General features: G+C 36.0%; 1 protein-coding gene across 5 annotated transcripts in view; it reads left to right on the top strand.

Moving 5' to 3' along the window:
* Nucleotides 1-26,469, top strand: part of INTU (inturned planar cell polarity protein) — a 95,148-nt gene that overhangs the window by 48,754 nt on the left and 19,925 nt on the right. For 4 of the 5 annotated variants that reach the window (XM_043486752.1, XM_043486740.1, XM_043486755.1 and 1 more), the window contains 5 exons: nucleotides 3,869-3,987; nucleotides 6,340-6,429; nucleotides 9,191-9,268; nucleotides 12,433-12,622; nucleotides 17,305-17,358. In XM_043486752.1, coding sequence (XP_043342687.1) covers nucleotides 3,869-3,987; nucleotides 6,340-6,429; nucleotides 9,191-9,268; nucleotides 12,433-12,622; nucleotides 17,305-17,358 — 531 coding nt within the window. The remainder of the gene's footprint in view (nucleotides 1-3,868; nucleotides 3,988-6,339; nucleotides 6,430-9,190; nucleotides 9,269-12,432; nucleotides 12,623-17,304; nucleotides 17,359-26,469) is intronic. The other variant, XM_043486746.1, reaches the window with a different exon arrangement.

The raw sequence follows: 26,469 nt of genomic DNA, 5'->3' as shown, positions 1-26,469 counted from the left end.
TATTTGAACTGCTTTTTCCATGATATTTTTTAACCTATACTTGGTTGCTTGTATCATTACTATTCTTGCTGTATGTTCTTATTTCTGTTTTCTTGTGATTACTCTAAATATTTTCTCATGATATTTGTCTTAACAGATTCTAAAGTTAAACACTATCTTAACCCTTTTTCAAAATAATTCAAAGCCCTTAGTACACCTTAACTCCCAATTTTCCCCTCTTCACATACATGCTATTATCATCAGTAGTTAAGTGCCATCATTTTTTAAAATTCTACAAATTGAGCATAATTATACTACTGGTACTACTATTTATTACTGTATTTTATATATTACAGAATGTATAAATTATATATCATAAAGTTCATATTTTATGTGTCGTATTTCATACAGATGAATCATCTTTAAATTTGCATGTATGTTTACCTTTTTTAAATTCACTATTCTTATATCTCACCTTATTTGATTATTTTTCTTCTTCCTAAAACTTGTACTTTAGGCATTTCTCTTTCACTGAATTCTTTTTGTTGTTGTTTATCTGATGCTGCCTTTTTCACCCTCCTTGAGAGGTAGCTTTGTAATTCTTCCTGCAATGCTTCCTTTGTTTAAGTCTTCTTGTGTCGCCAAGAAGATGAAGTCAACACATGGCACTGGTCATGCCAACTAAACAGAAAATTTTTTTCTCTAATCTGTTTGAAGACATTGTTTCTTTGTCTTCTGACTTCGTAGTTGCTATTAATTAAGGACTCTCCATCATTCCTTTTCAAGATCTGTTGTATTATCTGTGTTCAGTTTCTTGCTTCTGCTATGTCCAAACTGCTTTTTAACCTCTCTGTGGTATCTGTTTGTTTAAACAGTCCCATTTTTATTTTGAGAAATTCCTGAAAAGTTTTTAACTAATTCACATGCAAATCTGCTGGACTATTCCTGATAATGTCTTGTTGCTTGCTTGTCTTAGTGATTCTTTACCTTCTCTAAGGATCTCATACAGACCTTCTCCTGATGGGGACTCTGACTTGTGGTGGCTTACCGTGTTATGTTCTTGGGTATCACTGACTAAACTTGCTGCTTGATTTTTATCTTTGGGCATCCTTTGGTTCTAAATGGGGAATGCCTTCCTGCAAGGAGAATTTGCTTCTTCTGCTTCTCTCACTGACCTAGGGCACTTCAGCCTCACCCAAAGGTCTGGGTTTAACACGATGGTCCTAGGCTCAACTCACCTACCTAACTATTGGCCCAAAGCTCAGTGTCCTGACCAAAGGCATTGTATGTATCAGTCCTCAAGACAGCCTGCCTCTGTCCTTCTGCCTTCTACTTACCACTCCCAGCTGAGGCCCCAGCTTGCTTTGCAATGCTGAAGGAAGGGTATGGAGAGGTTGTCATTGGAGACCTCTCTAGCTCTTTTATATTGAGCAGTTCAACAAGTATGTTTTGGCCATGAATCTGGTTGTTTTACAAGCACAAGGGTCTCAGAGCACCTAGTGTACCATAATGCTTTGAGCAGAAGTGAAATCAAAAAAGTTTTTACCGGGACTTCCCTGGTTAAGACTGAACTTCTGCTGCAGGGGTGCAGGTTCCGTCCCTGGTTGAGGAACTAAGATGCCGTGTGCTGCACTATGCTGCCAAAAAATAAATAATTAAATAATTTTAAAAAAACCACACACATTAAAGTTTAGACCTAATTTACATTTCTTTTCTTTTGAAATCCTTGCAGTCTATACTGTCAATGACAAGTCCATTTTTATTCAAAGTGTATATTTCCTTGTGTTGCTTTTTCATATGTCCGAATTTAGCCAATAACTGAACTGGAAAGGAAGGAATTTACTTACACAAATTTTTATAATTTGCTGTGCTCTGAAGAATACATGGAGACCTAGAGGTGATAACTCTAATTTCTTGCACATATTACTAGTCCCTTGTATCTTTAGAACAAGTGAGAAATTTAACCATGTATTAAATAAAACACATAGCATATTTCTGAGATGGTAGCACCCTGCATCTTTCAAGGTCGTCTTGGAGTAGGATGGTGCTGAGGCCTTTTGTCATCCTCGCCTTTCTTTCCATGGGAAAGTGTGTCGATGTTTCTCTAATGAGCAGGTTTCGGTCTGTTGACAGCCCTGTATCAACATTGTCATTAGGAGAGGCTTTTTATTCGTACTGAACAGAGTGGAAGCTGCTGCAAATGCATGCTACTAACAAGTGCTTTAAAACACAGCTAATTAAGTTGGTTAGGAACTGTGGTGCTTGCCAGGTCTTGAATAGTGAGGCTTTGTGGGCTGGTTGCTGCAGGGGTTGGAGCAGAGACTTTCTCAAATGACCTTTGTATTCTGGTATTACTTATTTTACAATTAAATGTCATAGGGTCATTTTGTTTTCATATGAGTTACATATTTAATAACAGCTTGTTTGCCTCAAGTTACAAGATTTGGACTTAAAAAAAAATAATCAAAGACTATGTGGTTATTTGTTTAAAGTGGTGTTTTTTGGTGTTTGGCTAAATACAGTAAATTTGTTTGCCAGTTAAGGTTCAAATTTATTAAATGGACATAACAGAAGATCTTAATGGGTGTTTGACTTAATTTCTAGAGATAAAGTGTTTTGTGATTACTTTTACACTAGAAATACTACCAGAAGTTCAGGTTATTAAGCAGGCTGTATTTAGCCCACATCTTCCATAGCAGTTTGCATATATTAAATCTACTTGGTAAGTATAAAAAACAGATGTGTCCAGTTTGTTATTATTTATATTTTATCCTAACATGAAAGTTGCTAAGACATGGACTCCAAGCCACATAATTGTTTCTTTTAAAGAGAGATGAAAGCAAAGTGTAGAACACTCTTTAGAGAGAGAACCAAAGAAAAGATACAGCATTTTAAAAGTTTGGGTTTCAATCATGGTTATATTAATATTTGAGGGTATTGCCATTGAATATCATAAGTGGAAAGTACTCTGAATTCTCTATGGTTTCTATCTAGAAATTTTTATTTTGCTTGCTTTTAATTTGTTGTAGAGAAAAATAGCATTTTAAGTAACAGCAAAAAAGTGAGGTACAGATTGAGCCATCCCTTCATGAAAAAGTACTAACAATGCACATCTTGGTTTTGAAATTTATTTAATTTTATGAAAATATTTGTTTCCTGGGAATATACTCGTCTTGAAAACAGAAAACTATTAAGCATTTTGTGAATAATCCTATGGATTTAGTATTTTCATAATTTAAAATGTCCCTTTTAAAGGTTGAATTCAGATCAATTTATGACAGGCAAATGCTTTTAAATTGAAACAGAAGATTTTATAGTATCGTTAATACTTCTTTCTTATCTGCATGACTTTAATTTTGTATTCTCACTTTGTAAGTTTAATAACAGCCTTGTATTTAAATAAAAATTTTATGGTTTTAGCAAAGATGAAGCTTATCTTTTAAAAGTCAGTAATGAAAGTAATTAAATTTAAAGACTCCTTAAAGTTTCATTTAGTGTCTGTGTGCGTATGTAACCATAGGAGACAAGAATATCTATATAGTGAAATATAAATGTTAGTATTTAAATTTATTGTAAAGGAGATTAATATTTGAAGCATTGCTGGTAATTGGTTTAACTATTCCAACTAATCAGTATTCTACTCAGCATATATATCATGACCAATTTTGATAGTCTCTAACTTATTTTAAATGTGTGTATTAAATTCTAGTTAATGTGTTAAAATTCCAGGCATACTTTTCTCCTTATGTTTGCATAAAACTCCCACTGAAGCTGAAAGGAGTCATTTTTGTTTGTTTTTTCCTTAATTCAAAGTCTATTCTTGGCATGAAAAAAATTATGGTTGGAAAATTTCAGAGGATTGACATTGCTGTTTCTTTGCATTTAACAGCAGGAAATCCTTTATCATTATCCAGTTTCTGAGGCATCTCAAAAACTCCGGAGTGTGAGAGGGATATTTCTCACACTGTGTGACATGTTGGAAAATGTAACTGGGACACAAGTTACGAGGTAATAATTGACTTTTATTTAGCTTTAATTCTTTTTCTTTCAAGTTCTTTACCTTGGTTCTGACAAAACACCAATGCAGGTATCTGTTATACAAATATGTTTGTATCTATAATGGAAATATTTATATGATAGGTGTGGTATCTATGGATAATTTCTTTCTCACATAGGTTGTTTTTACTACTCACCTATTGAAAATTAGATTCTCAGCACAGCTGTAGATCTGGGTGTTTGGGCACACTTTACATAACAAAGTTAGACTAATGACCTGCATTTTAGAATTTTTTCATAAAAGTGGTCTCTATTAAGCATGGCATTATGATGAATCTTAGCTTTTTCGTGATTGTATCTTGATTATTAACTTGCTTGACAATAGCTTTGTGTTTGGTAAGGATGACTGAATACAAATTTTTCATATAGTTCAAAATGTTTTGTTCTTAAAACAATGATAGAAAAACACGCAATACACATACACTTTAGAAAGAGTATTCAGAAGGTGATATCATGATAATATTTCCTGACTTTGAAATTTTATAGTTAACTTGTGGAAAGAGGGGGTTCAAAGTTTTTGAGGTGTTTTTTTTTTTTTTTTTTTTTTTTTTGCTTTTTTTCATAAAATAGATCTACAGATTATAAACTATTTTTCTTAATATTTCAACAGTTTGGACTTTACCAAAAAAAAGTTTGTCTCAAATTTTATGAGCCCTTCAATACTGATACAATATCAAGTTGGATTTTCTAGGCTTTAACTTTTCTTTTCCCACCTTCTGATTAAAATGACACCTTCAGGATTTTATTTTTTATTGAAGTATATTGTTGGTTTACAATGTGTTAATTTTACATGTACAGCACAGTGTACACACACACACACACATCCTTTTTAGATTCTTTTCCCTTTGTAATAATTATAATATATTGAGCATAGTTTCCTGTGCTATACAGTAGGTCTTTGTCTAGGATCTTAATAGGTAGGATCTGCAAGATAACAGGAAGAATTTTTTGTTTTTCTAAATGAAAGTGATGTTTAACTCTGGGACTTTTAATATAGTATATATAGGAAAGATTAGTTCATTACAGAATGCTAGTAGCTGAGGCTCCATTTAGTATATATTCACAGTCATAAACCTGGAGGAGGGCATGGCAACCCACTCCAGTATTCTTGCCTGGAGAATCCCCATGGAGCTTGGTGGGCTGCAGTCCATGGGGTCACAAGGAGTTGGACGCAACTGAGTGATGAGGCACAGCACACACATTCATAAAAGCATGACATAGGCATTTAAACTTTTTAAAAATAGTTTTATTGAGATATAGTTCATACATCATACAATTCACCCACTTGAAGTATACAATTGGATGGTTTTTGCTATTTGAAGATAATGTGAAACCATCACCATAGTCAGTTTGAGAACATTTTTATTATCTGAAAGAAGAACTCTACCTTTCAGATATTCATTCACCTACTCACCCCCAAGCCCTAAGCACCCACTAATCTATTTTTTGCCTCTATAGATTTCCCTATTCTGGACATTTTGTAAGAAAGAAATTGAAATATGTTGTTATTTGTGACCAGCTTCCTTCTCCTAACATGTTTTTAAGGTGCAGGCCTCATTTCTAATCTTTTTAGTAAGATTTAATTTCAAAGAAAACACCTTCTCACCACCTACCCACACTGTAAGATTGAATCATATTATGTGTTTCCATTGTTTATTATTGTATCTCTTTTTAGAACACACTGCTTTCCAAATTAATTAAAATATAATTGAAGTATGGTAGATGGCACATATGTAAACTGTATAATTTGATCATTTTTGACATTGGTATAGACCCTGAAACCATCACCATCATGAATATATCTTATTACTCCAAATGTTTCCTTGAGAATACATTTAAATCTGACAACATTTTGGTTACTTGTTTATGTGTCCCATACTAAGTGATTGTGTTTTGAGCCTGGGACGATATCTTACTTCTTTGTAATCTCTTTTAGTAAATTAGGTTCATAAATAGATAATCAGTAAAGATTTGTTAACACATTGAGATGGAAGCTTTCTTAAAAAATGTGTATATAGTCAATTAATGTTAATAAAAGAGTTTCAATAGCTTTTTGCTATAATGAGTCTACTTTTGATTGACCAAGTTTTTGTGAGCTTTTTGCAAGTATGTATTTTAGAATATGTTTATGTTGTACAATTCCTTGCCTTTTCTGTGTGGCAATTAGGTATATGCCAAGAAATTTGCTTATTAAGCATGCGGTTCTTAAATCATACCATATGTGATCTTTTCTAAATGACTGTTTATAATTTTATGACATTTAAAGATATTCTTAATTTCATTTTGACTCTGTTTTTTTCTTAGCTCATCCCTTTTTTTAAATGGAAAACAAATTCATATAGCTTATTGGAAAGAATCTGACAAGCTGTTGTTAATTGGCCTGCCTGCCGAGGAGTAAGTTGGGATGTTTGTTTACCTTAAATTCATTTCTAAAATACTGCTGATAAAGTCTGTTTCATTAAAGTGATGACATTTTTGTCAAAAGGTCAATTCAGGAAGTTTTACAATTGGAAGGTTTGCTGCACTGGTTTAATGGCTACCTGTGTTCATTTGGCATGACGAGTGCAGAAAGGTACCAGGACAGCCCGCGTAGATTAATTAGTAAGGCTGTCAATACATTTTCCTCTAAGATGTGACCAGAGGTGGCTGAGATCAGCTTGTCCTCTGCTCAGACTTTTGACAGTATCACGGTTTGGATTTTGCATGTTTACAGTTTTTGTTCTTTTTCCTGTTGGCGATTTTGGAGAATTAAAGGTCAGCAGAAAGATGTTTTGCCTTGATGTTGAGCATCTTTGACCAAATAATGAATATTTAACTTGAAAGTGATTTCTTTAATGGTATGTCTTATCGTGGTCCTCTTCTTAACCTTTTTGGAAGTATTTTGAAATATATCTTATTTTAATAGTTGGCTATAAGAGTGGACTGACATTTATCTATATATGTGTTAGAAGTGAATTACTAAATCCAGCCCACACTCAAGGGCAAGAGTATCAAACAGTGCGTGGACTTGTTTTAACACCATAAACAGGAACTCCATAGGAGGCTGCAGTGAAAAATATTAAAATGATTGTGTTTTAAAAGGGTCTTTAATTTTGGACAGAAAGAGAATCAAAAATGTTCACATGATGGGATAGTGGTACTATTACATGATGGTTCTCTTTAATCAGCTAATGTGCATTTTTCAGGCTTCCCAGGTGGTACTAGTGGTAAAGAACCCGTCTGCCAATGCAGGAGACATAATAGACACAAGTTCAGTCCCTAGGTGAGGAAGATCCCTTGGAGGAGGGCATGGCAACCCACTCTAGTATTCTTGCCTAGAGAATCCCATCTCTAGAGAGGAGCCCAGCAGGCTACACTCCATAGGGTCACAAAGAGTCAGACACGACTGAAGTGACTTAGTCGTCACTTAGAAAAATGCATGTGCATTTTTCTGTCTAAAAAAGGACTATAATGAACCCTGCTAGGAGACTGCCCTATGCCATGGGTTGTGTAATGAAAAATTTAGTTGTTTTCACAGTATGGGTTTATACAAATTGGAGAATATCCAGAATAAGATGCTTTACAGTGTAGTGGCAGGTAAAAGGCAGGGTAGTGCCTTTAGACTTTTGTAGTAGCCCAAAAGGCAAAAGAAAAGATACAGTTGATACAGTTAATACAGTGGTAAGATAAAGTAGTGTGGGCAGTTAGAGAGCAAAGAGGAATGCCCAGCTAAAGAAGTGGGCAGAGGCTGCTCCCCAACATTCTGATGTCACCATGTGATGCCACCAGTCACATTTAGGCAGCTAGAGACAGTGTTCACAGGTTTTGCCCTGAAGCCAAAAAAAGGACTGTCACTGCTGAGCTCTGGATCAAGGCTTTGCTCGATAAGATGATGCTCTAGCCATTTTCTCAATCTTTATTACTGCGATGGAGGTGGAGAGGGGGACTTTCCTAAATTCTTATGTCATTTCCTTCCTAGAGAACTTGGCTGGTTAAGTTAGAATGAATTGGAAGGTCCTCCTCCTTCTCTAACCTAAGCTTCAAGTCAGGAATAGTCCCAGCCACCTCCTCACCCAGCTGTCTTACTGCTCATATCAACCACTCTGTAGCAGACTATTTTTCCTTGTTTCATCTTGTTTCACATGACTGTGAAAGGTAGTTATTATTATTCTCACTTGTTCTGATTGGGAAATAGAGTATTGAGCGATCATGCCCAAGTGCCTCCTAAGTGTCAGTTTGTACATCTCTGTATCTCCAACATCGTGCATGTGATTTGTAATTGAACTGGCGTCCCCGGGATTTTTTTTCCCTTGTCTGTCTTAATGCCACAGTCTGTATGTTTCTTTCTTCATCACTATACCTTTTACAATCAGGATGAGAAAAGCATTGCCCCGCAGAGGACGGAGTGGGGCATATACTCAGTAGTAACATGTGTTTTCTCGGTGGGCAGATCACCCTACTGTGATGGCTGCAGTGAACAGTGAGGACATAACCAGGAAGACAGTGTGAGGTAGTAGAGAGTAACTTTGGAGCCCACCAGCAGGTTCTACTCCCTGGGTTTCCTTGCAGAAGTTACTTCTTAAACCTCAGTTTACCCATTGGTGTAATGGGAATAATAAGACCTGCTTTGTAAAATTCCTACAAGGCTTCAATAAGAAAGTGTTAAGTCCCACTTCTTTCCTTTCTCCTACTTTCTTTCCTTTCTCTTTCATTAAGGGGTGTCGTTTTGTCACAAAAGTTAGAGGTTCCGTTGAGATTTTAGTATTACTGGAAAATGTCAAGAATTCACATTTCTTTCTATGTGCCCAGATATTGCACTAACTTCTTATATGTATTACTTTTATTTAATCCTCAAAATGAACCTGAGAAGGTTTAGTGATTATGGTCCCATTTTACACATAAAGGAAATTAAATCCATTAAATCCTTAGGGGATTAAGTAATGTAGATGGTGATATAAAAGTTTGTACTTGACTCATGTTAGAACCCCAAATCTAGAAGTCATAATTTTTGGTTCTGTGGGAAACAACCATTTTACACAGCTGTACTCATAGTTAATGTACATACTTTTCATATTTTTCATATATATATATATAAAATGTAAAGATCTGCTTCTTTTGTTATGAAATCAGTTGTCTATGTTATAAATGAACAGATGTTATTTTGTTTTTTTTTAAGAGTACCTCTTCCTCAGCTAAGGAATATGATAGAAGATGTTGCCCAAACCTTAAAATTTATGTATGGTTCTTTAGATAGGTGAGTACTTCTTTGAATTGAATGTCACATTTTAAGTATATGATTCTAAATGATTTTTTGTGCCTAATAGTATTCCTTGGTTGTCAAGTCAGTTGTTGTTGTTGTTGTTTACCTTATTTTCTCATCCTTCATGTCTGGCTTTTATTTTACAGCTCTAGGCAGGTTTTCATTTGATCCAGTGCGTTTTCTTTTAGGTCTCATAAGTTTTGTGAAATAGTGATGTAAGCCCATTGTGATTTGATATATTTTTGTAGGAGCAAATGTAAGCATTTCTTCAGAACAGATACAGAGAAGAGTAAGAAGATTTCAAATAAGTTTTTTTTGTGTTTTCTTCTGGTTAAAAGACCATTGTCAAATTACTATCCTAAAATGTGATATTTTTCCTTAATTTTTTTTTAGTAAAAAAATGTGCTATTAAAATAAATAAAAGACACAGTGGAAAAGGTAATTGACTATTTATTTTCATGTATATTCTTCCATATATTGAGTTGGCCAAAAAGTTCGTTTGATTTTTCTTCCACAAGATGTTAACAAAGAAACCTGAATGAACTTGCTGACCAACCCAATATTGTCTATATAATATGAATATACACATTTTTTTTAACATGTGTGCTCACACTGCATATTTTTCTGCTTCTTGCTTTTTTAACCTCGCAGTATATGCTACATCTTTCTTGATCTGAAGGAGGAAATTTGAGGTAGTCATGTAACATTTGAACATGTAAAATTATGAGTGAGAAATAGATTTTTTTTTTCTCTTTGGAGGATTTTTGTAATTCCCAGTACTTCAGAGGGCTAAAATGGTACCTTTAATTTAAAGCCTTAAGATTATATCAATATAAAAAGTCCAAAGACAGTTTATATACTTTTCCAAACCATAGTAGTATCAGCTTTGTTGTCACTGTTCTCAGAGCTGCCTAAAGGAATTTTCTGTGATGATGGCATCTGTAGAAATTGTCTAATTTGCAGTATTTTCCTCCAGGAGCTTCTTAGGAGACACCTTCCTCTCAAATCCAATTACGTATTAGCATTTTCCAAATGTGTGAACTGTAAAAGGCTGGGCATTCATATATAGTGCTTTTACCTTTTACTAGTAAGAAAAATGGTAACCAATGAAAGTAAGGACTCCTAAGGTGGTTATAAACTACCTCCTTAAATTTATACTAGATGAGCAAATATTGCTGAATCTCTATTTTCAAAAACTAGAGATGATCAAAGATTAAATTCCTGTAATGAATTCTGTATATGAAGATAAAGCAATTGGAGTTGTTCTATAAATTCCAATGAAGTAAGTTGAGGGCAGAGGGACTCTTGATTTCTCTGAATTTCATTTTGATATTTAGCTTCCATTGATTTGGAAGCATCTCCAAGTTGACAGCAAATTTAAGCAGTTTTTTCTTATCCAAGTTAGAATTTGAAAGGCAAACTAAAATAATAAATGTCAAGACCCAGTGAGTTCTTGAAACCAAGAAGCAGTATGGATCCACGATATTAACAATCATTTTGCTATAATTTTTTAATCACTTTTTTCTGATTATGAAAGATTTTAAAGGCCCATTGTGAAAAATTATGAAATGACTAAAAAGTCCAAAACTTAAATTATCATTTGTAAGTTGTGAGCTGTTTAGTCTTCTGTAAGCGACAGAAAACTGATTATACCTTAACAAAGTTTAGTGTTGTGATCAAATTAAAGATGTTTCCTTCATCATTCCTAGCCAATCCATCAACAAATCCTGATCAACCTGTCTCCAAAACAAATCTCAAATCCATCCATTTCTCTCCATCTTCACTATTACCCTGTCCAACTACTGCTGTGGCTCATTCCTACAGTAATGTCCTGATTTCCTTGCCTCCATTCTTGCCTCTTTAATTTCCAAAGTCAGAATGATCTTTCTACATTATTATGTGGCTCCCACATATCCTTCTGATTTCAGATCTCAATCCACACCACCCTTCTGTACTGTTCTGCAGGCATCCTGGTCAAGCCTGTTCACACCCTGGCTTTTGTGCTCTTCCATCTCACTAGACCCTCTTGACATCAGGACCTCAGCTTAAATGCCCTGTTCCTTCTCAGAGATCCTTCCCTAACCATTGGCTTTAAAATAGCCAGCCAGTCACCTCACCCATTCAGACAGCCGTGTTCTCTGCTTAGTCCTTTGTACAAGTTCATGTTTTTACATTTTGATCCTTTATCATCATTCTCCAGTAGAATGTGAGCTCCATGGGAGTAGAGACTTTGTCTTTTGTCTTGATATTTTTATTGCTGTACCTCCATCCATGAGAATAGTGCCTGAAACACAGTAGGCACTCAAGTAATTAGTTGAATGAATCAGTGAATATTATTCTGATATATTAATGGTGTATGTATGTGTGTGTGTGTGTGTGTGTGTGTGTGTGTATATATATATATTTATCAGTTATTGTGTTATCCAGTAGTCTATACCACTGAATGGTTATCAGTAATGCTATACTACTTTTAAATCATTGAAACTAAGGTGTTTGTTTTTTTTTTAAGTTTTTAAATAGCTGTGCCTTCATTAGCAAAGAGGGGAGGAAATAACTTAGGCTAATCATGTGTTTACTGTATACCAGTAAGTAATAGGCATAATGAGTACTTACTGTATACTAGGTACTTTTCATGAGAGTTAGTTAGATTGTATTATCCCTGTTTTTAGAGTTGAGAACAAAAGTTCAGAGAAAGGTTAGATGATTTTCCTGAGAGATCTACCTAGTGAAAAGCAGTGATAGGATTTAGTCAGATCTGTTCTAGAAGCTCAGAATCTTTTTGTTATCCTATGTTGACTGAAAGATATTGGGAGTTGTAAATGGTTGAGAAATAATTGAAAGTGAAAGCAACTTACATTTTTTGCCAAAAGGGTACTTCACCCCATTCTGTTTTAGATATACCACTTGTGTTAGCCCTGTGGTTTTCCCATAGTACCATCTACCCAGTGCATTTGAGAATAAAGTTTTAGGGTAAAAAATATTGACAGGGTGACTTTCTTAACACACTCTATCAGTTACCTTATGGCTATAATTCTCATTAAGGGAGGAGTAAGGAAGAGAACCTATGTAGTTGGGCAAGATCCAGTCCCTTTAGGGTTGTACAAGCAATGACCGCCATTTGCATGTGTTGTCTAACATTACAGCTCTTGTTTTTTCAGTGCCTTTTGCCAGGTTGAGAATGTTCCTCGTTTGGATCATTTTTTCAGCTTGTTTTTCCAAAGAGCACTTCAGCCCACGAAACTACATTCGAGTGCCAGTCCCAGCACACAGCAGTATGATGCTTCCAGTGCAGTACTCTTAGACAATCTCCCTGGAGTTCGGTGGCTCACACTTCCCCAGGAAATTAAGGTACGCTTAGGTGTCATAAATAAGAATCAGAGCCAGTTGCCGTATAGTTCTTTATTTTCTTTTTTTTTTTCTTCTCCATAGGCTTTTTGTTATTTTCAGGATTGTGGGTAAGAGTTAAAAGGGCAACTAGTTGATATGGCAGGAGGTCCAGTGCAGTGAACTTTTTCTTTCTAAATAAAAATTAGTTCTCTCATCTCACTTTAACATTCAAGCTTTGTTCAAACTTGGAATACTTTTTGGAAATCATAATTATATGTGTGTCTTACTTTTTAATTCTGTGGTTTTGATTTTATAATGCAGGGTCATTGAGTTAGGTGATGAAATGATTGGCTAACAAATATTCTTAACTGAAATACAAACTCCATGAATAATACCAAGTTCTTTGTTTACATGAGCAACTGTAATTAGCCTTAGCATTGTCCCATAGATAGCTCACCCAAAGGTAAGGTTCATGAGGGTTATCAATGTGATTTTAGTCATTTCTAGATCCAGAATAACTTTACTGATTGAAATGACTGAATGATTGAAGACTCATTTCAGACATATTCATAAACAACAGTATATTTAGCCACAGCATTTGTAATAGTATTAATGAGGCACTACGCCATAGCAGTTCCTTATCCATGAAGAAACTCAAGCTATGTTGTAGTAAAACCCCAATTCAAGACTGTGCTCTTCATGGAATTCTACAATATATGATCAAATAAGTATGCCTTTTGACAGTTTAGTAATAATTTAAGCTGATATATCAGTCTCTTTACTCAGCTTTCTCATCTGTAAAATGGGAACAATAATAGTATCTACTTCATAAAGAAGTTATAATACATAAAATGCTTAGAGTCATGCCTGGCACATTGTTGTAATTATAGTTATGAAAGTATTATATATTGTATAACTGGAGGGAGTTGAGGGGTTAGAGCATGTTTAAAGGAAACTTCACCTTCTGGTATTCTTTCTTTGTCCTTGCCTCTTTCAACTGCCTCCTGCTGCATTTTTTTATCTGAGGCCAATGATTATCATTTTCCTAAATCATTTCCATACTGAAAAGCATGAAGTATAAAATTCTACTCCCCTCAATAAGAAATTGTAAGTGTTCAAAAGAGACAGAGTTTAATTAGATAACCTTACTTTTAATATAGACAGACCCTGGTTCCAAAGTCTGCCTCATGTCCATTCTGGGGTCTTTTTTCTTCTGAAAGACACAGGACATTTTGTTAGTCAGAGGTGCCATCACCTTTTTTCTAGAGTAGGAAATTGCAAGCCACTCCAGTGTTCTTTTCTGGAAAATTCCATAGACAGAGGAGCCTGGTGGGCTATGGTCCATGGAGTCGCAAAGAGCCAGACACCACTGAGCAGTTAATTACGCACACCATCATCTCATGAGTTTTGCCCGAGTTCTTTCCCCTAAGACTCTCTTCACTTAAAGAAATGTTTTCTCCACAGAGTATATAGTCTCTTCTGTGAGAGTAGAGATATAAGACTAAATGTTTTTAGGGGCAGTGTCTTTAGACTTTGGATATATTAAGATTAAATATTTTCCTTCTAAGAACTTTAAGACATTTAAAAATACAGCCTATTTTAGTCTTATAAATTCCATATGAAGGCTTCTTCCTGTATTCAGATTTCTCTTTTATTGACATTATTCCCCTTAGCTTAGCATATATTTGATTAAAAGGACTATATACTTTTAAAAAATTTACTAATTTTTTTAAGTAAGTGGTAAAGAATGGTCATTTTATTAACTTTGCTTCTTTTTATTATAAAAAGATGGGACAGCTTGAAAAGTTTTGCATTAGCAGTCTTTGCAAAGCCAGTTTTTTTTTTGCTAGTACATTTAACTGGGTTTAAAAATGATAATATTAGCCTTCTTGCATGAGGAAGTAAATAATTTCATGAACATTTTTATGCAAGTTTTAAATAGCTAAAACATGCAGGCTTGAATGATTGTTAAGTGTATTTCTCTTTTCAACTTTACACTTATCTTGTGTGTATAGCTGATAACCCTCGTGTCCAATCAGAGACAGGTTTTCATCCTGTTGTCCAGGGAATGATGGGCGCAATTCCTTTGACACTGATGAGAGGTGAATACATAAATCCAGCCCACTTCAGTGAAAATTGACCCATAATTTTTTTTTTACCATGTTTCCAATGTGCAGACTTTTCTGTTATATTAGTTCCAGGCTGAAAAAAGAGTTCCTTAAAGAGTTTATCATCAAATCCTTTGTGCTTGTAAATCCATTTTTTTTCACATTGACTAATGGATTTTTCATGTTTTTTATACAAGAACAAGTGGCCTTCTGCCATGTGTCAATACTTCCCCAAGCAGGTGTGTCTTACACTGCAAAAAAATAGCATAATAATCATCCAGGAGGCAGAGAAGAGATGATACCTGCTGCTGCTGCTAAGTCGCTTCAGTCGTGTCTGACACTGTGCAGTCCCACAGACAGCAGCCCACCAGGCTCCTCTGTCTGTGGGATTCTCTAGGCAAGAACACTGGAGTGGGTTGCCATTTCCTTCTCCAAAAAAATTTACTAATTTTTAGTTGAAGGATAATTGCTTCACAGTATTGCATTGGTTTCCGCCACACATCAACATGAATCAGCCATAGGCATACATATGTCTCCTCCCTTGACCATCCCTCCCACCTCCCACCCTGTATACTTTATTTTTATCAGCCTAAGAGAATATCACACTGAGAAATCACTGTGTGAGCTGATGTATATTCTGTAATCTTTTGACTCAAATCATACCTGTTGCTTTATCTCACCAGAGCTTTGGTTGTACTTGTATTTTCTGAGTCTGACATTTCTATATGGAGGTCAGCCTTTACTGTGCCAAGTACTCAGATGTGTACTGTGCTCTGGGAATCCAGAAAAGTCCTTTGGATGCTCACAGTGTAGTTGGGTAGGTGGAACTTCTACATGGGAAACAATGAGGGTATAGCTGAGATGTTTTTACATTTTGCAGTCTGGTTAAGAGAATTAAGAATAATATTTTTGGAAAGAGATAGATACGCTCTGATAAAGTGATCTGAAAGTCTCTGATGAATGTAAAGTTTGAAATACATGGTAATCCTTGAAGTTTTTGTTTTATCAGCAGACTCAAAGAACTCACATGCTTTGCTTTTCCCTTTGAGATTTCTTACTGTGATTAAAAATAGTAGGATTTATTGACTATACGGAAAACAATAAGAAATTTTGTGCCTTGAGAAATCTAGTTAAAAACATATAGGTGTGTGAGGTAATTTGTACCTGACAACTTGTAGGTAGGAATAATTGCTTTTAAGTTGGAGAAAAATATACTTGTTCTGAATTTAGTATATGATGAGGTTGCACTTCAGTTTTCTTTCCTTATTTTGTATGTCAGACTTTAAAAAAATTTTTTTTTTACTAAGATACACTGGAATAATTAAGAGAAAAGATATTTTACTTTTTCTCTTAAGGAGTATGAAGCAGCAATTATAGTAACCTTGTGTTTTAGCCTATAGAGTTCAGTAGCAGGAATAGCAACCTGTTTAACATTTCTGTGATCAGAAATCTTAAGTAGGTAATTTTCTTTTTGTCCTCTAGTTTTTCACAACAGAAACTATAGCTACAAAAAGGAGAACATGAAGTATTTGCTATATGCAGAAAAATGTAGGTCACAAATGAGTAATAAGTCACACCGTGTGAAAAGCATTGAGAGGCATGACTAATGTTTCCAAAGCTTCTGTCATCTCAGTAAGACACAGTTTGTGAAACAGTCCTGCAGAGAGTGCCCTTGGCCTTTTAAAAAAACAAAAAACAAGGATTATTTTTCACAAATACCATATATGCTACAAATTTTAACTATCAATAGTTTCCAGTTTATATATATGCATTACAGATTAAACCTCAGATTAAATATATTGTGCTTTAAAATTTTGAATGCTTCAGGGAAGGACAAATACATGAAAGAGTTCCAGCATCTTCCATAGGAACAGAAGCTAAATCCTAAGTAAGAGATTTTTCTAATAACTCTGTAGGGTGGTTAAACTGTGCCAGGTTCCAGGGGAACACTTGCTTTCATGATTTAATCCATGAATAAAGATTAACAGTCTTTTTATACAAAAGAGTTTAAAGGCAAGAGACAGGGAAGAATGTTGATATTTTCCAAGATCCAACTGTTGAGAAATACATAGAAAATAGAAAAATAGACAATTCATAATAGATTGGCTATATCAAGATTGATTTTCCTCTTAAGATTTTTAATAGGTTAAAAGCTTTTGACAAAACTGTAATGCAGCTTTGTAACTTCATAAATTAGTTTGAACTGGATACAGAGTGAAGCCCATTTTGCAGTATTAAGATGTAAGGGAAAAATACCTGTATGTTAAAATACACTAATTTTATTTTTGTAATTGCAAAGCTTAAAAGCAAAATGTTGCATCTTGGGACATTCCTTAAATAAGACAAAGGAGAGAGAGGTATTTATTAACTTCTTCAAGTGATTACTGGAGGATGAAATGGCAACCCACTCCATTATTCTTCCTGGAGAATCCCATAGACAGGAGCCTGGTGGCTACAGTCCATGGGGTCGCAAAGAGTTGGACACCACGGAAGCAACTTAGCATGCACAAGTAATTAAGCACTTTTATATGGCCAGTACTAAAAAGTAAGTAATAAAAATTAAATGTTTGTGTTACTTTTTTTTTTTTCGCATAGTTGGAATTAGACACGGCATTGAGTGACTTGGAGGCCGCAGATTTTGCAGAACTGGTAAGAGACGCAGTGGATTTTAGGAAAAGTTCATTGTTGATTTCTTACTTTGTAAATCAGTCATTATTATAAGTATTTTCCAAGGGGGCATGTAATAATCATTATATGCAGTATCATTTATAACTGGGCTTTGAAAGAAAGACCATACATGTTATATTGATTGGTAGTTATGGTTTTTAATCATTTAAAATATATATATATTTCCTAGCTCTGTCTAGTGAAATATATTTCCTAGTTCTGTCCACTAGAGCATCACTAGCACCCAGGCCATTGTGTATAAATAATGTGGTTCACTTAAGGCAACTAAGACTCCTATGAGAAATGGCTGAATCCAGATTTAGGGCTGAAAATGTACAAGATAAGCCTGGCAACATCTTGTTATATCAGACATCCAGGAAGCTTTCAAAAATTACTAGATTTAATTTAAGGTTCAAGTAATTAGGAGACAACTTGAAGAGGCTCCCACTTGAGCATCTATAAGGATAATAACTGCATTGGACTGAAACACATCAGATATATCTAAGTCTAAGTCTATCAGTTCATAATGGTACTAAAGAAAAAAGAAAGTTATTGGTCAACTTTGGAGAATACTAAGGAACCCATCCGTTACTGTGAAACAGTAATTAGGGAGAAACAATCTAACACTGATTTCCTTTCCTGTCTAAACCATACCTCAAGGTTACCAAATAGTGATGAGGGGAGTTTCTCTTTACAGTCAGTCATTTCAGTCGCTCAGTCACGTCTGACTCTTTGCAACCCCATGGACTGCAGCACGCCAGGCTCCCCTGTCCATCAGCAACTCCCAGAGCTTGCTCAAACTCATGTCCATTGAGACAGTGATGCCATCCAACCATCTCATCCTCTGTCATCCCCTTCTCCTCCTGCCTTCAATCTTTCCCAGCATCAGGGTTTTTTCCAACGAGTCAGTTCTTCGAATCAGGTGACCAAAGTATTGGCGCTTCAGCTTCAGGATCAGTCCTTCCAATGAATAGTCAGGATTGATTTCCTTTAGGATGGACTGGTTTGATCTCCATGCAGTTCAAGGGACTCTCAAGAGTCTTCTCCAACACCACAGTTCCAAAGCATCAATTCTTCGGCACTCAGCTTTCTTTATGGTCCAACTCTCACATCCATAAATGACTACTAGAAAAAACCGTAGCTTTGACTAGATGGACCTTCATTGGCAAAGTAATGTCTCTGCTTTTTACTGTGCTGTTTAGGTTTGTCATAGCTTTTCTTCCAAGGAGCAAATAAATGTCTTAATTTCATGGCTGCTTAATTTCATCACCATCTACAGTGATTTTGGAGCCCAAGAAAATAAAGACTGTCACTGTTTCCATTGTTTCCCCATCTATTTGCCATGAAGTGATGGGACTGGATGCCATGATCTTAGTTTTCTGAATGTTGAGTTTTAAGCCAACTTTTTCACTCTCCTCTTGCACTTTCATCAGGAGGCTTTTTAGTCGTCTTCGCTTTTTGCCATAAGTGTGGTGTCATTTGCGTATCTGAGGTTATTGATTTCTCCTGGCAATCTTGATTCCAGCTTGTGCTTCATCCAGCCCTGCATTTTGCATGATGTACTCTGCATGTAAGTTAAATAAGCAGGGTGACAATATATAGTCTTGAGGTACTCCTTTCCTGATTTGGAACCAGTCTATAGTTCCATGTCCAGTTCTAACTGTTGCTTCTTGACCTGCATACAGACTTCTCAGGAGGCAGGTAAGGTGGCCTGGTATTCCCATCTTTTTAAGAATTTTCCACAGTTTGTGGTGATCCACAGAGCCAAAGGGTTTGGCATAGTCAATAAAGCAGAAGTAGATGTTTCTCTGGAACTCTCTTGCTTTTTCTATGATCCAAAGGATGTTGACAATTTGATCTCTGATTTCTCTGCCTTTTCTAAATCCAGCTTAAATATCTGGAAGTTCTCTTTACGGAATTGGTCTATCTAACATATCAAGCAAGAATGACAGAATTGGAATGTCATTTTTCAGTGAGTTAAAGGATCTAAGCAGTGATTGGCAGCAGTTAACACCACAAAAAGAAAGTCAGCCAGACAGTATATGGTTCCTGTTGGAAGCACACAAACCACCTATGAAATATACTCGATCATACCTCAAGGTCTAACTACCAATTTGTAGAAAATACAGGGGAAGAGGGGCATATTAGATGACCCCATTTGGAGGAGGGGGATTGCTGTCAGCAAAATTCAGACTAGGAAACACAATAGGATGGTTTCTTCAACAAGTAGATTAGAAGATGGGGTGTGGGATAGTAGGGCCATGGGGGGTGGCACGCAGTCAGGAGAAATTGAGAGAACCTATCGGTTACAAGAGACTCAAGAAACACCAACCAATGTCAGTATATGGATCTTAGTTGGATTCTGATTCAAACAAACAAAATATTTTAAAATGTGTATGAGTCGATCAAGAACACGTAAACACAGATAACTGGATATTAGGTGGGAATAATTCTTTAGATGTGGTAATGATATTCTGGGTATGTATATATTTTTTTAAGTCCTTCTGTTTCAGAGATACATTCTAAAGTAGTTACAGATGAAATGATACAACATCTGGAATTGATTTGGAAATAATTCATCAGGGAGAGGGAAGAAGGAGAGAGATGAAACAAGATTAGCCACGTACTGGTCTTTGTTGAAGCTTGGTAGTGATGGGTACCTAGGAGCTAATATATTATTCTATTTTTGTATGTGCTAAAATTTTCAGTAATGAAAGTTTCTTAAAAGTAAATGGGACGTTAGGAAGTAGAAGCAGGGAGGCTGGGTCATTCTTTAGCAGACTGCTGGTGAAAGTAGGGGGAGGTAGTTCACTTGAAAGGGCGGCTTAGTCTTAGCTAAGATCCAGAGCAAATGGAAGGGTATTTTGTTTGTAAAAAGAGTGGAAATTTAAGCAAGGAGAACTGTTCACAGGTCGTACATTTTTTCACCAATGGAGAAAAAAAAAATTAACTAGATACTAATCATTAGGAGCAGTTTAGATCCAAAGTATTAAAATATATAGGTTTTCAGAACCTAGATTTGTAGGTTTAATTAAAACTCTAACACTTGTGTTCATAGAACATCATTTTAGTGAACAGTCGAACTAACTGCTTAGAAAAAGATCTGTTGGGATTCCTTGTCTACAATATCAAGACACAATACACAAAAGAAAAAAGTTGATAAATTGATAATGTAAAATGATACAATTGTTTGGAAAAGAGTTTGGAAATTTCTTAATAACCTAAACATCTGTACTGTGGACATCACCAGATGGTCAATACCAAAATCAGACTGATTATATTCTTCGCAGCCAAAGATGGAGAAGCTCTATACAGTCAGAAAAAACAAGACTGGGAGCTGATTATAGCTCAGATCATGAACTCCTTATTGCCAAATTTAGACTTAAATTGAAGAAAGTAGGGAAAACCACTATACCATTCAGGTATGAACTAAATCAAATTCCTTACGATTATATAGTGGACGTGACAAATAGATTCCAGGAATTAGATCTGATAGAGTGCCTGGAGAACTATGGAGGGATGCTCATGACATTGTACAGGAGGCAGTGATCAAGACCATCCCCAAGAAAAAGAAATGCAAAAAGGCAAAATGGTTGTCTGAGGAGGCCTTACAAATAGCTTTGAAAAGAAGAGACGCAAAAGGCAAAGGAGAAAAGGAAAGATATACCCATTTGAATGCAGAGTTCCAAAGAACAGCAGGGAGAGATAAGAAAGCCTTCCTCAGTGATCAGTGCAAGAAATAGAGGAAAGCAATAGATCTCTTCAAGAAAATTGGAGATAGCAAGGAAACATTTCATGCAAAGATGGGCACAATGAAGGACAGAAATGGTAGGGACCTAATAGAAGCAGAAGATACTAAGAAGTGGTGGCAAGAATACACAGAAGAACTGTACAAAAAAGATCTTCATGACCCAGATAATCACGATGACATGATCACTCACCTAGAGCCAGACATCCTGGAATGCGAAGTCAAATGGGCCTTAGGAAGCATCACTATGAACTAAGTCAGGCGAGGTGATGGGATTCCAGTTGAGCTATTTCAAATCCTAAAAGATGATGCTGTGAAAGTGCTGCACTCAACATGCCAGCAAATGTGGGAAATGCAGCAGTGGCCACAGGACTGGAAAAGGTCCGTTTTCATTCCAGTCCCTAAGAGAGGCAATGCCAAAGAATGCTCAAATACTGCACAATTGCACTCATCTCACAGGCTAGCAAAGTAATGCTCAAAATTCTCCAAGCCAGGCTTTTAACAGTATGTGAATCATGAACTTCCAGATGTTCAATCTGGATTTAGAAAAGGCAGAGGAACCAGAGATCAAATTGCCCACATCCGTTGGATCATCAAAAAAGTGAGAGAGTTTTAGAAAAACATCTACTTCTGGTCTATCGACTACACCAAAGCCTTTGACTGTGTGGATCATAACAAACTGTGGGAAATTCTTAAAAAGATGGGAATACCAGGCCACCTTACCTACCTCCTGAGAAATTTGTATGTAGGTCAAGAAGCAACAGTTAGAACTAGACATGGAACTACAGACTGGTTCCAAATCAGGAAAGGAGTACCTCAAGACTGTATAGTGTCACCCTGCTTATTTAACTTATATGCAGAGTACATCATGCAAAATGCAGGGCTGGATGAAGCACAAGCTGGAATCAAGATTGCCAGGAGAAATCAATAACCTCAGATATGCAGATGACAGCACACTTATGGCAGAAAGCAAAAAACTAAAGAGCCTCCTGATGAAAGTGCAAGAGGAGAGTGAAAAAGTTGGCTTAAAACTCAACATTCAGAAAACTAAGATCATGGCACCCAGTCCCATCACTTCATGGCAAATAGATGGGGAAACAATGGAAACAGTTTACTTTGGGGGGCTCCAAAATCACTCTAGATGGTGACTGCAGCCATGAAATTAAAAGACACTTGCTCCTTGAAAGAAAAGTTATGACCAACCTAGACAGCTTATTAAAAAGCAGAGATATTAAAAAAAAAAAAAAGGCAGAGACATTACTTTGCCAACGAAGGTCCATTTAGTCCAAGCTATGGTTTTTTCCAGTAGTCGTTTATGGATGTGAGAGTTGAACCATAAAGAAAGCTGAGTGCCAAAGAATTGATGCTTTGGAACTGTGGTGTTGGAGAAGACTCTTGAGAGTCCCTTGGACAGCAAAGATATCTAACCAGTCCATCCTAAAGGAAATCAATCCTAACTATTCATTGGAAGGACTGATGCTGAAGCTGAAGCACCAATACTTTGGCCACCTGATTCGAAGAACTGACTCGTTGGAAAAGACCCTGATGCTGGGAAAGACTGAAGACAGGAGTAGGGGATGACAGAGGATGAGATGGTTGGATGGCATCAACGACTCAATGGACATGAGTTTGAGTAAACTCTGGGAATTGGTGATGAACAGGGAGGCCTGGCATGCTGCAGTCCATGGGTCGCAAAGTCAGACACGACTGAGCAACTGAACTGAACTAAACCCAACTCATTGCTATCTAACTACCCAAGAAAAATAAATCTATGTCAATACAAAGACCTGTAAACAAATGTTCATAGCAGCTTAATATTCAATGTCCATCAAAAAATTGTGGTATATATATATATGCAATGGAATAATACTCAGCAAAAAAAAATTGGCAACTGTGTTGATGGAACTGTTCTATATCTTGATATTGGTGGCACTTACACATCTGTACACATTTGTCACAACTGGCAGAATCATTCAGAGTTTTAATTAAAAAAAGAGGGATCTATTCTAAACTTTTTGTGACATTAGATTTAAGATTTAATGTTATGTTTTAATTCTGTGTTCTTTAGTGTTTTAAGATTGTTATTAAGGTATAATTTATATTAAGTAAATTTTCTGTGCCTTTTTATAGTCAGTCCCTTCCCCTACCCCAGTTCCTGTAACCACTGGTCTGTTTACTGTGTACATGGTTTTCCCGTTTCTGGAATGTCACATAAGTTGAATCACATGGTAAATAATATTTTTCATCTGACTTTTTTTAATTAGGAAGTTTAAATATTTAGTTTTACAAATATTACATGAGTACATTCTTATGGGGAAATGCAAACAGTAAACATAAACCTAGCATTTTGCTTGACCACTCATACATCAAAACCAGCCCTATTCTCAGAGTTAACCATTGTTATCAGTTGGTGTATATTCTTGGTAACCTTGTATTTAAGATCTTACACTGAAGTAATTTTGTCTGAAATGTGCAGTGTAGATGATACTGTCATACTGCTAGTAGGAATATAAACTCATGCAACCTCTCAGGAAAACAATCTGGCAATATACATTAAAAATATATATCCTCTGGTATAGGAATTCAACCTCCAGGAACTTATCAACAAAGGAAAATATCAGGGATGTACCCAAAGATTTTCTTTCTAGGAATATTCTCCACAGCATTATTTATACCCTGAAAAATTACTGGAAACAAAATACTACATTATGGAATTTTTCAATAATATAGCCATTAAAATCATGTTTAGAAAACTGTCTACTGACATGAAAAAATATTCAAGATCATTTTCTGTGGAAAAAGCAGGGTCCTAAACAACAACAGCAGAACCAAACAAAACCCAAAAAATACCAAAGGTTGGCAAGGATGTAGAAAAACTGGAAACCCTGTGCACTGTTGGTGGGAATGCAAAGCAGTGCAAATGTTATAAAAAAAAAAAAAAAAGACAGCATGGTGGTCTCCGCAAAAAAATAAAAAACAGAACTACCACACAACCCAGCAGTTCATATACTCAAAAGAATTAAGAGACACTTGCAAACCCACCTTCACAGCAGCATCAGTCACAACAGCCAAAAAGAGAAAGCAACCCACATTCACCACCAGATGAACAAACAGACAGAAATCATGGAAAATACATGCTGTGAAACATGACTTAGCCCCCAAGAGGAAGTAAATTTTGACATATGCCTCAACAGGGATGAACCCAAAGGACACCACACTAGCACGTTACAAAGGCAAACCAAGGCCATCACAAGATAAAATAGTGCAAGATTTCATCCATTGTTGTTGTTTACTCAGTCGTGTCCAGCTCTTTGTGACCCCATGGATTGTACCCCATCACACTCTTCTGTCCATGGGATTTCCCAGGCAAGAATGTAGGAGATGCCTAAAGTAGTCAGATTCATACAAACAGAAAGTAGAAGAGTGGATGCCAGGGGCTGGGGGAAGGGAGGGGGATGGAGAGTCCTTGTTTGATAGATAGTAAGTTTCAGTTTTGCAAGAGGAAAAAGTTCTGATTTGGTTGCGAACAGTGTCAATGTGCATAATGCTATTGAGCTGTACATTTAACAGTTATTAAGATAGTAAACTTTATGTATATTTCACCATGTAAATATTTTTAATTAAAATTCTAAAAGTTTACCTACAGTGAAGCCAAAGAGCTTCCATACCCTCAAAAAGCTTCCAATAAACTTATTAACACCTCATTCTTAAATGTGAGGACAGTAAAGCATCACAGGAAATATCTTTGACATAAAAGCAGTCAAAACAAATGAAAAAGGATGGGTCTGACTTCTTTCACGTAGCATAATTTATTTGAGATTCATTCATTGTCTGTATCAGTAGTTCAGTTCTTTTTACTGCATACAGTAGTCCACTGTATGAAGTTAGCAGTGTTAATCCATCCCCCAGTTGAGGGATATTTAGATTATTTCCAGTTTTCCTTACGTTTTGTTTTGTTGTTTTTTAATTATAAAAGTAGTGCATGCATATTGGGTTAAAAATATGCTAGCATGATTACTAAAAAACACATGTCCTCCTTCCTCATCCCTCTCCACCAGTTCCATCCTCAGTTGTAACTGCTCTAACAGTTTGGATGTATTCTTCCATACTGTTTTCTGTACACATACATGAAAGTGAAAGTGTTAGTTGCTTAGTTGTGTCTGACTCTTTGCGATCCCATGCTAGGCTCTTCTCTCTGTGGAATTCTCCAGGCAAGAATACTGGAGTGGGTTGCCATTCCCTTCTCTAGGAGATGTTCCTGACCCAGGAACTGAACCTGGGTTTCCTGCATTGCAGGCAGATTTTTTTACCATCTGAGCCACTGGGGAAGCCCATACATACCCCTGTACAAGCCAATACGTATGTATATGCCAGGTGGCACTAGTGGTAAAGAACCCGCCTTCCAATGCAGGAGACCTAAGAGATGTGGGTTCAGTCTCTGGGTTGGGAAGATCCCCTGGAGGAGGGCATGGCATACATACATCACATATACATATGGGCTTCTCTGGTGGTTCAGATGCTAAAGAATCCACCTGCAATGCAGGAAACCCAGGTTCAGTCCTTGGGTTGGAAAGATCCCAGGGAGAAGGGAATGGCTACCCACTCCAGTGTTATTGCCTGGAGAACTGCGTGGACAGAGGAACCTGGCTGGTTACAGTCTATGAATCGCACAGAAGAGATGGACTGAGTGACTTAGCACACATGCATGCATATATATACACACACACATACACATATCATTGGGGGTGCTATTTTTTATTAGAAATTCTAAACTTTTTATACAAAAATCTTGATTGCCTTGTTCAAGTATTTCTGTAGATTTATAAAAGAGGAATTACTCAAAGGATATGTGTATTTAATTTTTTTTACATACTTTTAAACCCCAAATAGGTTGTACCAGTTTGTAGTTTCAAAAATAGTATATGGTAATATCAAATATTTTAGATGATGTCTAGTAGAAGCATTTTGTCTGGGTAGATTTCTTTCAATCCCTCTTGGGATAACAAACATGTTCTACTCTTACGTGTCTCTATTCAACAATATTTTATAAGAATCAAAAATAAGGTTGTTTTCAGTCAAAAATAAATACATAGGCACCTTATACCTCAGTACAAGGATCTATGTTCAGCAAACCATACTCATTATCTTGCAATAACCTATAAAGGAAAAGAATCTGAAAAAGAATGTGTGTGTGTGATTGTAACTGAACCACCATACTGTACATCTGAAACACTGTAAATCAACTGTGCTTCCATAATAAATAAGTAAATACCAAAAAGGGGAAACTTCAGTTACTGAGGAATGTAATTTCCATTTTAATTGTTGTAGCTTAACTAGGATATTTT

The sequence above is a fragment of the Cervus canadensis genome, chromosome 1 (genome assembly GCF_019320065.1).
Source record: "Cervus canadensis isolate Bull #8, Minnesota chromosome 1, ASM1932006v1, whole genome shotgun sequence".
In the NCBI taxonomy this organism is placed as follows: domain Eukaryota; kingdom Metazoa; phylum Chordata; class Mammalia; order Artiodactyla; family Cervidae; genus Cervus; species Cervus canadensis.
The sequence above is the reverse complement of the archived record's forward strand: the minus strand, read 5'-3'. Positions and strand labels throughout refer to the sequence as shown.